The following is a 15173-nucleotide window of genomic DNA, read 5'->3' on the forward strand; positions in this document are numbered from 1 at the left end:
TGTATAATGATAAAAGTTTTTTTCTATCATTTTTTAAAAAAATCATTATATCGAGGCAAGTTGATGTTATTTACAACTCAAGAATAATATCAACTCCTCAAATTCACAATAGAAGTGAAACATTTTAATCTTGCAGAGCACATGATTCCAACAAAACCCCATGTGACTTTTGGTGGTTTGTCGTGTGTATTCACCGACAAAAGGAAACAACTGTACTAATATATGATAATATGTTGTTTTCTATTTAAATTTGAGATGCATACTTCCAATCTTTGTCAATGAAATATAAGTCGGAACAACTAAAATCAAAGGTCCTTTCTGATCCAATGATTTTGAAGCGATTTGTTACGAATAAACATGCACATACATATTCGTGCTTCCACTACAAGAATTCGGCAAATCAATGTGGACATTTGAGTAGGGTAATTTGTATTCCTACCCAAACCCATTTTAAAATGGGGTATAAAATTAATATATCCAAAACCCCAACTTGAAACATCCCATGTTTTGTTGAAAAAAGCATTAAAATTGTACATTGAGTGATCTACACCCGATGGAATATAAAGTCATCCAAGAATCCTATGGCCAAATTCTAGATGAAGAGAATTTTACATTGTAAGTAATTCCCACGAGAAATATATATATAACCAAGGATGTAACGTCAACCAAGTAAATTATGAGAATCTCTCCCACATGAAATTGACAGCCTAGCGGTAATGAGGATAATGTAGTTGAAGATATAGTTGATGATTGATAAACAAAAATAAGCTTATTATAACAAGAGGAGAGGTCCAACATGCTATTGGAAATGACCCTTTGATGATGACAGCTAATTTAACTTCTAATCGATAAAACTTTATTTTCAAACAGATTACAGTCGATTTCAAATGTATTTCGTCAACCCTCAACTAGTTTGATTGTTGGCAACTAAACAAATTTGTAATAAAAAGAAGAGAGGTACATTTAGTCCAGCCAAACTAGTTAGGGAAAAAGGATTGTCACAAGATATAATGTCAACAATGGAATATGACGATAACATTGGAATTTCTAACCCGGGAAACCAATCAGGGACAACGGGTAATGCACAGAGTTTTTATTTAAGATAAAATTAAAGGGGTAAAAAAACAACAAAAGTTTGATACATTTTCATACAATCTGGTACAAGATATCAATATGTACAAATATTATGCGACGACCGAACTCCAGAAACATATCAAGAAAAAGACTCTTCAGAGTCCCTGAAGATTAGCATGTAATAAAATAACAATGTTTTCTCAAACTATAGGAGTCACTTGCGTAGGAATGATAATAAAGTAAACGTTCACAGAAACAGAGATGATTCTACCAGGAGAAAGGACATTGGAATATGAAGCACCATTATCAGTAGCAATCTCCATTATGCGGACTTTAGGAGTGAACAATTAATCTGCCGTCCAGCTCTGCTCAACAATTTCCCGCACCTTCCTGTTATATTCACGCTTGTTTTCACTAAACAACCGTGCTGCTTCAGAATTTGCAGGTGAGTTTGGATTCGGATCGCACAACAGCGACTGTAAATGAGAATAAAATAAGTAAATGATGATTGACTTGTCATGGCAGCTATCAGAAGGAAACGTGATCCCAACATACTATGTCACAACCAGAAACAGAAAATATCAATCAAACAATAATCCTGACAATCATACGAAAATTTATTGGTCTTCGTTGCACGAAGACGACTTCTGAAGAGACTGGCATACTTCAAGTTTAGCATTTTTGGCAGCCTATAAACATTGTTAAATTTGAGAGGGTGGTGAAGGGCAAATAATATTTTTTGTTCAATTTTCAAGTGGAAAATGAACAAACTATCCAGCAGTTCATAACAATTCTCAACCATGCATTTGAATTCGATATTAAAAAAATACAAATCACAAGCAAGAGATTTTTGGTCTCTAAAATCAATATTTACAAGATTTCATTGCGCAAAGTACACAAACATTATACCTTCATGTAGACGTGTTACATGCATCTGTACCACACACAAAAATTGATATAATTACTACTTAATTTTTCAGTGCCGCATGCCGTACCTTAACTCCTGCTTGTATTCATCTCTAGCTGTTTTAGTTAAATCATATTAGTTTTATTCTTCTCTAAGAAGTGAGAACTTAAATTATCATGATTGATGTTCCATACTACACATGCAGAGAAAAGACCTGGTTCAACATTTCATAGCCATACTCTACCTGGATAGATGTAAGAATAGCAGCTACATCATATATCGGACTCCACTGATTTTGCAAGATATCCAGGCATATACTTCCATCAGCATAAACTGAACAACAACAGAAATATAATAAGAACGAGATGATTGTATCGAAATTTTTTCCATTTAGTTGGAATATCTTGTCAATTAATGTCATTCAGTAATTGTCTCCTGGAGATACATCTAAAACCACATCATGTCCAATGGTTTCTTTAGGAAAAAAATGTAAAAATGGTGGTCAAATCATTATAATAGCTAATGAGAAACAAAAATGTACTTACAAAATTATGCATGTGCACATATCTTAATGAGAGATGCATGATTCACTGGATTTATTTGTGATATTTATAGAATTACAGCCACAAAATACAGAACGGATAAAACTACGTGGGCCCCATCATATTGCATGGAATGCACACAAAAATTTGAACTCAAATTTGAATATTGAGCAACTTAACATGAAAATGGTTGAGGTGCTAAATCCAGCTAGGCAAAGAAGTTTCACGCTTGCTGGGACAAAGTTGATGGAAGCAGGACAATTTTTAGTACAACACTGATGGGGAAAACAGCTATAAAATCCCTCCTCACAATTAATCAGACATCTTTAACGGAATGAAAACTTAGAATGCAAGGAATACCTTGCTACCAAGATGGTACTCCGCACAAAACATAACAGAACCATGTCACATGTTTAGCACAGTAAAATATATTATGTATTCAATATAAGTAGAAAATATATAACTGCTGATAGATTCTTGAGATGTCATGATTGGACTGTACATAAAAGAAATGTCATCATAGTATATAAATGTCACTTTAAGACAACCTAAGAATAAGTGCATACTGACCAATATGCTAACATAAAAGCATCAAGAACAACCATTTAACACACTGTACACATGCAGACTGCAGCAGTAACTTTTTGCAATGTTTATAAAGAGCAGATGATATTTCATCTTGTGCTATAACTGTGATTCATANTATATATGTTTTATTTTACTGCACTGCTTCCGTGGTTGGTGTTGACTTTGTGAAACTTTTAAAAGAAAGTTGTCAAGCAAAGAGCATAATGCCAAGATTATGAAATCAATAAATTGACCATCAAGTAACTTACTGTTTGGATGGAACATCCTAGATACAAATCGCACTGTTGGGGGCTTATTTGGGTAGTCCTCTGTAAATTGAAGCGTCAGCTTAAACGTGCCTAGCAGCAAACAAAATATAATATCAGAAAGAACGAATGATCGCGAGAACCATATTCAATGTCAATAGGTTCATATATCAAGTATTTGTATTTTATATTTCTCATGCAATAACACGTTTGATATGAATAACTTGTGAAAAAAATATATTATGATACAGCAATTATTTAGAGTAAACATAAATTCATAAATTTAGTACATCAGTAACACGTAATTTCAAATTTAGGATGATGTAAAACCATTTGGAATGAGCATAGCAATCCATGAAACTAGGTAGTTTTGGCAAAGCGAATATAACATCGATTCAAAACCCAAAACCAAAAGCTATATGACCAGAAACCTAGACCTATCTCCCATTCAGCTCATTCAGCAATAAATAAGAAATTTTACCACATCTAATTTGTAACTATAAACTGCTACAAGAAACGTTCATAATAGTTAATCTATCATTAGCCAAACCAAACAGAAACTTGATTCTGAGGAAGAACATTCCCACCTCCATCCCAAGGAGTGTCATCAGGCCTGTGATTCCAAATAGACAACTCAAATTATTTAGCAAATCTCTAAATAAATAACCAGCAAACAGGAACAGACAGTCCAATAAAAAAAAATACCCGAATATAACAGCATTCCAGAGCATAATATTGTTATCATAAGGCGCGCCACTGATGCCAGCAGGAGGGTCCTGCTGGAGTCGCTTGAAATCCCTCATCAGACGCTTCCTTGCTGGCGTCGACATCCTCACCGCCTACAATCACCACCACGTAAATCCAATACACATAAATTACACTAATAACGAGCTCCGATCAACAAAATCGAGCACGAGATAACAGATTAGGTCTAATCATTAAAATTCAATAGTAAATCTTCAGTTTCCCAGCACCAAAGTTACATTACCTAATCACAAAATCAATCATCGACACAGCCAAAACCCTAGATCCGCATGCATAATCATAATCAATCACGCCACACACAAACAAGTCGAAATCAACAAACTAGAGTTGGTGAAAACGCACAGAATCGCTTCAAATTCAGATCAGAAAGAGAAAGTAATACCTGAAAATGAGGGCGGCTAGAGATTTTTCCAGCGTATTCCTCTTTCTATAAATAGACGTATATAGAAAAATGTAGCATTATGGTGAAATTTAAGCCTACGACTTCGCGTCGTATACAAGCTGCCGGAGCAAATTATTTTTGGAGTAGATATATTGTGAGCAAGTCTCATGAATCTTTATCTATAAGACGAGTCAATCTTATCGATATTCGTAATTAAAAATAATAATTTTAGTATAAAAAATGATAATTTTTCATGGATGACCCAAATAAGAGATCTGTCTCACAAAAAACGATCTGTGAGACCGTCTCACACAAGTTTTTGTCTTATTTATTTTTTGTGCTCAATTGGGACTGTTCAATTTTAATTTGATTATGTCGAATATATGTTTTTACGTGAATTTCGTATGTTTAAAAAATAAGATTTTATGTTATATTATTATTTTTATGTTAGCAAGAACACGAACTCTTTATTTTCCGGAGTTAAATCGATTGAATATAAATTACTGAGAATTCATATTTGAAATTAAGAATTTTTTGGGGTTATTTATAAACTTATTTATAATTAGTTAACATAATTCATTTGAACAGGGCTATTTTTGCTTGTATACTTTGTCCTTCTTCTCTATCAAATAATATGAAATGTTTTGCTTCCATGTATGTTATATACATTGGCGGTTTTTGTAAATGTAAGTATGTATATATAAAATTGGTTTTCATGGATAATAATTTTTAAGATTGTACTAGTTTTTTAAGAGTAAGTTTCATATACAACAGTCTCACAGATCTATATCCAATGAGTTCACTGTCCATAAATTAAAAATAATATTTTTGACATAAAAAATATTATTTTTGCTCAAATTAAAACAATATATTTTTGACATAAATGTGATAAAAAAAAAATCAATTTTGTTTTATGATTTGTGATTACGTTTGAAATTTAGGTCAGTAATAATCATTTGATGGCTATATCGAAAGACCAAAAATCTCCACACACTATGTTTTTTACCCCAGAGCTTATAAATGTGACCTATGCGTTATGTGTATATAATATAATATATAAATATTATTTATTGCTTATCTATACTATGTTTTAATTTTTCAAATATTTGTTTTAAATATAATTTTTTAAGTTTAAATATATTAAAAATGATTTACCAATTATGTAGGAATTGGTTGAAACAAATGTGGAGTATTTAGGAACTGGTTTAGAGAGATGTTCAAGTTGCCGTAATATATGAACGTTTAATCAACAGTCAAGAGTTTGATTCTCCATATCAATATTTTCTCGGACGAGTTTATCATACAAGGTTTGTCCAGTATGGTTATCTGACTAACATGGTTTGTAAGCTATTATCGAAGGATATCAATTATAGGTTCTCATGTCATCTAATGACCTCAAGCTTTATAATATAATAATATTAATATAGAAGTATAGATAACATATATAGTACATATATGAAACATAGATTGATATATTTTTCGAGTATATCTAGAAAGACATAAAATATATATAAACATTACTATTTAATCATGCAAAAACCTTTTAAAAATCTTTTTTTTTATTTATAGACAAAATCTAGAGAAATGGATTAATATAATATTATCAACTGGTTTTAAATTTAACTTATCTTACAATACTCATTTTCTATTGCTTATTATCTCATGTCTTTCCTCCTCCAACTATCTCCATATATTTATATAATTTTTCAATAAAAGTTGAATTTGAATATTAATTTTTCCACATGAATATTTTGTAGGTATTGCTATTACATTTATATATTATATTATACAAATGCAACACAAGTGCATGACGATTAGTCTATATTATACATGTACGCATTGTGTGTTCATAACATCAATTTTTTTATAGATAATATTTTTTGAAGTTAAATGGGATAATTTGTATTGTTCTAAAGATTTTACCTTGGCTTGTTGCTATGTCATGGATATAATATCGGGAATTGGGATGTTAGGCGACTTGATGATTATGTCAAGACAACTTTATAATTGTACAAGAATTCTAATCATATTTCTCTCCACATATTTTACCCAATATTTTTCAAATATATGGAACGAGGTTTGAGTGGTATTTACAAGGGGAAGTTGGTGAAAAATCCCCGATCAAAATATTTCTTTGGGTTCACTCCCTACCCACAAAATTGTGGTACTATGTCATACAAAATGTGGTATACTTCATGTGAAAATGTGGTACTAAAAAAGTACCCAAAGACTGAATACAAAAAAAATCGACGGCTAGAGACTGAAGGCCAATTTTCCGTATTTACAAAACCATAATTAGACATATAATCTATTCTTTCGCTTTGTATAATAAGTATTCAAATATGCGAAACTTTGGAGTGCATTTAAACATGGGCAGCCCTTGCTCAGGGGCTAGGGGTGGGTAACTACGGTACCGTAAATATCGGTATGAATTTTTTCATACCGATACCGATATCGGAAATTCGGTATACCGCATATTCGGTATACCGAATTTTTGATATGAAAAAGTTCATACCGGATACCGTACCGACACCTAAAATTGTCGGTATACCGAAAAAATGTCGGTATAACGAAATATTTACGGTATACCGACATTTTTTCGGTATACCGAACTTAAATTAAAAAATAATAATAATAAAAAAATTATTTTCGGTATTTCGGTATATACCAAAATACCGGAAAAAAAATAATTACGTACCGATACCGATACTGAAAATTTCGATACGATATCATACCGTACCGAAATTTTCGTTATATCGATTTTTTCGATAATTTCGATATTTTTTCGGTACGGTATTTCGGTATATTTTCTCATCCCTACTCAAGCAGCAGGGCTCCACTTTGAGTGAGACCTCGATTTTTTCAAAAAAAATTTATTATTTATTATAAAGAGAAAAAAAATGCACACACCAAACACAATTCAGAACTCACGCTACATCCCGTCGTCCAAATCCATCACCCGATCTCCACTCATCGCCTCGTTTTAACACCATTCGACATCGACCATCACTCTTCATCGTCCCTCTATGATATTGACGTTCTTTGGGTGAACTAAAATTTGATTTATAAGTTTTTTCAAGAAATCCATATGTTTTGCTTCTCCCACGACCTAATTTTTCTCAAGTCCTCCCTACTAGTATAATTTCTCATTCTCCATGTTACGTTGCATTTATTTTTTGTAAAAATTTTACATAAACCATGCTCATGCTCGATATATCAATCTATAACTGCAGAAATATTTGATGCACAAAATTATTAGCAATCCATAATCAATAGCAATAGAACATTATTTCCTCCTACCCCGCATATTTGATCGATGATACAGACTTATTAATGAAGTTGAACAATAGAACATGCCGCAACTCTGGTAAACCCGCACATAACAAGCGCACACAAAAATAAAAAAGAAAATGTACACAAAGAAAACAAAGGCAGAACAAGTTTGATAAACCGGTGATCGAGACATTACTAAAATATAAACACGACGCTGTCGTGCACTCTGGACTTCTGGTTTTGTGCAACACATTCAGATATCCACATCAAGTTCCTGATCTCTTGCTCTTTCAGTCTCACGTATGCGAAAAATACACCATAATGGAACTGCAACATTACATGTAGTCAAATTTTGGATCAAGATGTGAAGAAAAATGCAGTAAATGCCACTATCATTTCGTTCAAAGACAGAGACCAATAAATGGAAATCACAACTCAGGTAACCAGATTGTTAGAAACAAACCTGCTGCTCGAATGATAAGCAGAGTCGTTTTACTTCCTCTTCGTAAAAGGCCTTGTCAAGCATCTGGCTCTCTCCATAGGATAACTTTGCGAATATGGATTGATAAGGAGGATACTTTTCCATGGCGGAGCGAACCTAGAAAGTTGAACAAAATAACCCTTAGCTACATAAAAGGATTGTTGTGATATCATGTCATAGAAAAAGGAAAGGAGGAACCAAAGTTTGAATACACAGATTGCACTCAGAACAGCAGAAACTAAATCCACATCAACTGAAACAATCGTATGTCCCAGTAAAAGTGTAGTTTCCAATCATCTCCCTATTCACTTGATTATAATTATGTAACACAGTAAACCAGATTACTAGAAAAAGATAACTATGCAAAAGCCTTCCATAAGAATATTAGTGGGTCGCCAACTAATGACAAAAGAAGCAACCCTTTAGTTACCCCTAAATCCCCATTCCCAGCCGAGGAAAGAAAATATAATTATTAAAATAACTACACGTGCTATGGTCCCAATTTATGGGTCTCGAAATGGGGGGATTTATGGACTGATCATTGAAATTTACGATGTTTTAAAATTGAGACTCGATAGACAACCTCTCGATCTCTTGGTACTGAGGCTGGGAGAGAACCTCAGATCTCTAAATAATTATTTTTTTTAGGAAACTTTCTGCTTATTATTATTATTATTATTCCATACACTCCAACATATATATACTAGAGATTAGAGTTGAATTTCCCTTGTCTAATCTTGATTTTGGATTACTAGTGGGTGGATCTTTGATAGATCACACACCCGAATGCGACAACCACTCCTTAAAAAGGAAAAGGAAAAAAAATCTAAGCAACTCCTCATTTGTGCCTACTTGCACATACAACTGTTGATTTGCATATGTCAGAATATATCACCTCCGAGACCATGCAAGTGGATTTGTCTTGCATGAAATTCGACAAGAGCAACAAAATTTAGGGAAACTATACTTGTGAACTATAAGAAAATATACGCTGAAACTGTTAACCACCTGATCAATGTCTTCACATACAGCAAGTTCCTCATGACCATAAGGGTATCTATCCAACAACGATGTAATTATCAGTGGCAGGAAAATGAGCTCAAATAAAAGATTTCCAATATGAGATGTAGTAAGAAAAGTGAAAGCCCTTACAGCAAGCCAAAATTAGAATACAACTTCCTACGATCATCTCGGGTAAGCTCAGTGCCAATGCTGAAAATGGAAAAAGACGGGTATTGTAAGAAACCGGTCCTATCAAACATTGTATACCAGAGAATTTCAAAATAACAGACTGCATGAGCACCTGTTTATTGTGATATTGACTGCTCTTCTATCAGCCTCAAATGCCAGGAGGTCAGACATAATTTCTGAAGTGGCACCGCCAAGTTTCTATTTGCAGTTTCTTAAATCAGGATAGAACACTAAGACAGAATAATTCAATTTATAGAAGTAAAAGGAAATGAGACTATCACATTACCTGACAAAATCTGTTGAAATCCTCAAGGTATGCCTTGTAAAGTGTATTCCTCATAATTTCAATATTCATGTCATCCAAATCCTGTAAGATTATCAAAATTCAAAATAAGGGAAAACATACACAAATATTGAAAACTACCATATTATAGCACCAATTTTCACTTGGTGTATACAATAAACAACCAATTGTAGACAAATACTTAGACAAAGGTAATCCTACCTACTCGGAGTACACTTTAAAACTCCTATTTCCAGTAATAACAGTTTTTGGAAAATTTAGTCTAACATGCTCAAATTATAGGGTTATCGAGTCATTTAGCTAATTAGCTAGCATATCTTCAAGTTGATAGCACAAGGAAAGTATAGGTACGCGAAAAGAAATTGAGTAGCATAACTTAGATGATTCTAATGCCAACAGATAAGGGAAAATAAATAGCTAAACAGACAGGACAATCCTCAAACATAATAAATCAACAGAAAGAACAATACAAAATCAGTACCTCTGAAGTGATGCATTCGGAGAAGTACGGTGCCAGGGGAGTGTCGACGAGCACCAATCTGTAAAGCTCCCTCATATTCTGAGCAACCGCCAGGGTAGCGATGCTGAGGAAATTGAATGGAAAATTCTTAACGAGACATCAGTTTATCGCTTTATTTACAATCTCAAGTGTCCAAATAAAATACTAACCTGTCAAACATTCCCAAAGGATGGCATTTCTCCAACAATTCATGAACATCCCTCTCGTGCAAAGTTCCAGTGACAATTAGGACAACATTGTCAATCATGTGACCGTATCTATAGCATAAACAAGGTCCCAGGTCAATAATCAGAAATTAAATGAGAATAAGAAAAAGACACTAGTTTCAAAGTTCTCTACAAGAAATGCAAACATGAACTCCATCAGTAAAAAAAGAAAAAAAGATATCAAGATTAACAAGCAGACTATCTCCTGTGCGCAGCCCAAGCTACAGAGTAGTAAGGACAATACTGCTGCAAAATTTTTAGTTTAAAGATTCAAAGGACCATAACTATAAGAACAGAAAGAGACACATGTCACATTAAAAAATGCCCATATATGTAGAAAGTAGTTAGGATTTTATTTTTTTGAAGAATAATTAGGCATTTGTATTTAGTTGTTACCTGTTTTGCATGGTAGATAGTCTCATAATTAGCTGAATTGATTACAAAAACTGTAATTCTTTTTTATTTCTCTATAATTGTTGTACTCCCACCTAAAAAAACAATGCACAACGTTTATTTTTCTTCTCAAAATTTACATGGTACTAGAGCCTCATGCTCTTAAGCCTTTTTTATGACAGCAATGACTGGTTCCACATGAAATTAGGACTTGATGGAATAGAAAAACTAGGCTATCTCACTGGCAAATTGACCAAAACTGCAATCAACTGAACCATCACTAAGAAAATGACAATCTGAAAATTCCATAATCACCGCGAGGCTCATCAATTCTTTTGATGCCACCTCATCTCTTTTTATCCACAGTCAAGGATGTTAGGAGGCAGTTCAAGAGTGCTAATCTAATTTGGAGAATTCATCCCAAATCTTTCAAATGAAGATTACTACATTGTAGAACAAGATGGTGACTCTATTGTAGGAACTGGATCAATGTGATGATGATTCATGTCTGCGAAAATTCCAATTATTGTGCCCTCCATAAGGGGGAAGAAAATGATCGGGTTCAGAAGCTTCATGCAGAATTCAATTGTGATCTTGATGATGCTAGGGGATAGAATGTGGGCAAAAACCAATGCCATCCATAAGTTCTGTTTTCTCTGAAATGTGACGTGAGGAGCCTCGGTCAAATTATGCTGCATACCCACAAAGGAATACAACTCAAACACCGAATTCTTGCATTGCCTTAAATCCATGCATCCACCGGAAAACACTCTTCTTCAGCCTACACAATCAGTAAGCTCTACTTCATTTCAGATTCTTGATTTCACACATCTAAGATCTGATTCTAATAAGTCTATCGATTCAATCCTAATATTCCTATTGGAGTCCAAAACCATTTTCAATCATGTATCAACCACCTGTTGCAACTATATGTCATATAAAAACCTCTAACCCAACTTTAGTGTTTTTACCTCGAAACAAGATCACCGCTCCTGAGAAAAGAAGACATGAGAGGCGGTGGATATGCCTAGTGGTACGAACAATGTCATTTAAAAATATCTGTTTAAGACTAAATACAAGTCAGATGGATACCTACAAAAATATAGAGCTAAGTTGGTGACATTGGTCACCAAAGAATGCACTCAAACCTATGGCATTGACTACCTAGAGACATTTGCATTTGTACCAAAATTAATGATTGTAAGAGTTATTTTTTCACTTGCAGCAAAGTTTGAAGGGCCTACACAACAAAAAGAGATTTTGAGGAAAAAGTTTACGTAGAAGATATGATTCCACAGCGAACATACCAGAAATGTACTGATTAAAATAGTATCTCTCATCAGAATTTGATATCAAGATTCAAGAAGTAGTGTTGAAGGCTTGAGGCTGAATATTGATCAATGACTCATAGAATATGTGAAATGTTGTGGTTAAAAAGGCCATTGGAGGAGCTGAGGATAACAAGTCACATGAGAATGAAGATGTTTTGCAACAACAAGGTTGACATTAGCATTGTTCGAAGCCCAATACAACATGATCATACAAAATATGTGGGATTGATAGACATTTCATAAAAGAAACTACTGATGGATTTATTTGTATACCACTTATCCAACCACACAACTGCTGACATCCTCACCACAAGATTATATAGGCAAACTTTGCGCACCTAGTCAACAAGTTGGGCATGAATGATATCTATGCAACAACTCGAACTGGGTCATCAGATACATAGAAGATAGTTGGGATCTTATTTTATTTTTTGAAGATTGGTGTTTCAGATTTTGTAGTCAGGCGATAACATTTTTGTGCAGTAGATAATTTCATAGTTAGTTAAATATGTAATTGTTTATCCTCTAATATTATTGTACTCACACCTAAGAAAATAATATAGAACAATTGTATTTTCTTCTCAAAACTTAATCAACAACTTCAACCAAGAACTCGGAACCAATATTTCACACTTGTCATAAGTATTAGTTGTAGTCAGCACAACATGAAGATAACATGCTCACCAATGGTAAACATGGGTATCTTGAATTTAGTTCAGGAAATTATAAGTGTTTCTAACAGGATAATATGGTAGCAATCTCAATTATTTTACAACATTCAAATTTAAGTAACTCTTTGTCTAATTGGGCGGCCTAGAAATAATGCTAGTATGCTACTTGCAACATAAAAATAGATGCTCTCCCCAAGCATACTAGAGAGTTTCCTTCTAACAAGTATGAAAAGAATCTATGAGTATCAAGAAAAACTAGATTGAATTATATTTCAACCATAAGAATATTTGTTTTGCAGTGAAAAATATGACCTTGTTCTCTATTGAATACATCTGGAAAATATATGCATGATGGACATGCGCAAGTTCTATAGATAATTGAATGTAAAAAACCAATGGACAGTGCATGATTCAAATCTACATACGTGATATACTCCAAGAAAGTTGACAGAGGCTCTGTGGCTTGGCACATCATGTGCTTATACTCATCAACCAGTTTCAGAGTGCATTTTTCCACGATTGTTGTCGTATGTAGCGGAGAGGGCTCTACAATTCAATAATAAACAGCAAAATTTACCATGCGTTCAACTAAAAGAACCATTGAATGATGACCCTAGTATTACTTCATCGAGAAACCAACACATATCCACTTCGTAAAGCATCTAATTATAGTCAGAATTTGACCCCAAAAAAGTCAGAATTAGACTTTGCCTAGCATTCGAAATTCAGGATTTCGGTCTAATTTCCCGAAAATTTTAAAATGAAGATGATCAACGAGATTATCCTAATACGAACGCATACATCGTTGATCCATTGACAGCACACAAATTTCCAACAGCTCAGAAGAACAAATGTAATCCTCAAGTTCCAAACCAGTAATCGATATGCTTAGTTACACAAACTGACCGTTTTGGAGGTAGGGTCCATACTCTGTGGCCGAGAGGTGCATCTTAATGTCGTCCAGAGTTTCGCACTGGCACAAATTGTTGTAATCTGCCGCCGTGAGCAGTCCTGCGCGGTAGCCTCGCACGATCGCTTCCAGGTAACCGCCATGGATGTTGAAGGTCAGCGCTTCGAATCCGTACATTTTGCCACAGATCTGAAGCGAATTGCAGGATCGGACAGGTTGAGTTGTTTGGTGTGGAGACAGCGAATCGGAGAAGAGTGAAGAGAACCAGAATCTGATAATATCAGTAATCTGATTCCGGTCCGATGATTCGAATATCTCGAACCGACACCAAATGGAAATACTCAAATGGAAATACTCAACTGCGCATTTTTCTTTAAAAACAACTAAATCCAATATTATGGTTCGGATCGAATTTTTTATGAACGGTCTCACGAATCAATTTTGTAAGACAGATATTTGTAAAATTATTTTTTATGTCAAAAATATTATTTTTTATACCGAAAATATTACTTTTTATTGTACATATGAACATAAATGATCTTGTCTCACAAAAAAAATATGTGAATTCGTCTTAATTGAGACCTACTCTTATAGTTTGGATTGATTTCATCGTAACGACAATTACATAAATATATATAGTTTAAGTATATAAGGTTTCTTTTATATTATTTAACAAATTTTACATACTTATTTTTGTTTACTATATGTATATAATTTAGGAATTTTATCAACTTTTCCTACTATGATTCATGAGAAATAAGAATTCTATGAAGAATCTTCTAATAGGATTGTTAATTAATTAGTTTTGATGATAACAAATAATAATTCATTGTATTAGAACAAGCTACCATTATTCATATATTCAAGTACTCGATCGTTCTGCCAAAGACAGAGTAACATACTACTGATATTCAAAAGATGGGTAAACGGTTGCAAGCTATTTAGTTTCTCTATCAGTAAAGCTACTCAATCAGTTACACTAGACTAAGATGTCACTCGACTAGACCGCTCAAAGATATATTAAAGTAATATTCGACCGGACATCGTCAATGATATTTATAAAAGCCAACAGATCAATCGATGACTCGTAATTGAAATATTGCACATGTCTTACCAATTATCATATGACATAAAATATTCCATCAGTCCGTCGTCTAACAACTTTTGTGCGAATAAAGAGCATTAAGTTCTGCACATAACGCTCGAAGAGGACTTCTAAAACTCATCCATTTTGTTCGTTTTTTGATTACTATTTAATTAAGAAATGTCAAAACTCATCTTTTTTTGGTTATTTTGTGGATATTTATTTTAAAAAACGTCACTTTTGTATTTTTTTTAAATTTTACTATTTTTTTATTTATTTGTTTTTCATTAAAAAAACGAATTATAC

The 15173-nt window shown here is 33.5% G+C and overlaps 2 protein-coding genes across 2 annotated transcripts; both read right to left on the reverse strand.

Annotated features, from left to right (window-relative positions):
- Window positions 1-1117: 1117 nt before the first annotated feature.
- Window positions 1118-4642, reverse strand: LOC140986509 (ubiquitin-conjugating enzyme E2 2). The gene is made up of 6 exons (XM_073454783.1): window positions 4504-4642; window positions 4062-4195; window positions 3944-3969; window positions 3360-3449; window positions 2226-2314; window positions 1118-1550 (listed from the first exon to the last, which is right to left on the reverse strand). The coding sequence occupies exons 2-6, from the start codon at window positions 4184-4186 to the stop codon at window positions 1422-1424; spliced, it is 459 nt and encodes a 152-aa protein (XP_073310884.1). The 5' UTR covers window positions 4187-4195; window positions 4504-4642; the 3' UTR covers window positions 1118-1421.
- Window positions 4643-7755: 3113 nt separating this feature from the next.
- On the reverse strand, window positions 7756-14109 carry LOC140986698 (V-type proton ATPase subunit d2-like). Its single transcript, XM_073455019.1, has 10 exons — window positions 13780-14109; window positions 13299-13419; window positions 10422-10529; window positions 10234-10336; window positions 9735-9815; window positions 9561-9646; window positions 9410-9469; window positions 9266-9314; window positions 8240-8374; window positions 7756-8103 (listed from the first exon to the last, which is right to left on the reverse strand). Exons 1-10 carry the CDS (start codon window positions 13958-13960, stop codon window positions 7972-7974), a joined length of 1056 nt encoding a protein of 351 aa, XP_073311120.1. The 5' UTR covers window positions 13961-14109; the 3' UTR covers window positions 7756-7971.
- Between the last annotated feature and the right edge of the window lie 1064 nt (window positions 14110-15173).

This window comes from Primulina huaijiensis, chromosome 10, assembly GCF_012295235.1.
Source record: "Primulina huaijiensis isolate GDHJ02 chromosome 10, ASM1229523v2, whole genome shotgun sequence".
NCBI lineage: Eukaryota > Viridiplantae > Streptophyta > Magnoliopsida > Lamiales > Gesneriaceae > Primulina > Primulina huaijiensis.

Bases quoted from the DNA above. Each gene is read 5' to 3' on its own strand.
- LOC140986509 (XM_073454783.1), bottom strand. From the start codon at position 4,186: ATGTCGACGCCAGCAAGGAAGCGTCTGATGAGGGATTTCAAGCGACTC. The intron at 2,315-3,359 runs GTAAGTTACTTG...GTTGTTGTTCAG, and splicing joins TAGGATGTTCCATCCAAACA to TTTATGCTGATGGAAGTATA. The intron at 1,551-2,225 runs GTAGAGTATGGC...TCTCATTTACAG, and splicing joins CTATTCTTACATCTATCCAG to TCGCTGTTGTGCGATCCGAA.
- LOC140986698 (XM_073455019.1), bottom strand. From the start codon at position 13,960: ATGTACGGATTCGAAGCGCTGACCTTCAACATCCATGGCGGTTACCTG. The intron at 9,647-9,734 runs GTAATGTGATAG...AACTGCAAATAG, and splicing joins ATTTCAACAGATTTTGTCAG to AAACTTGGCGGTGCCACTTC. The intron at 9,470-9,560 runs GTGCTCATGCAG...TTCCATTTTCAG, and splicing joins GTCAATATCACAATAAACAG to CATTGGCACTGAGCTTACCC.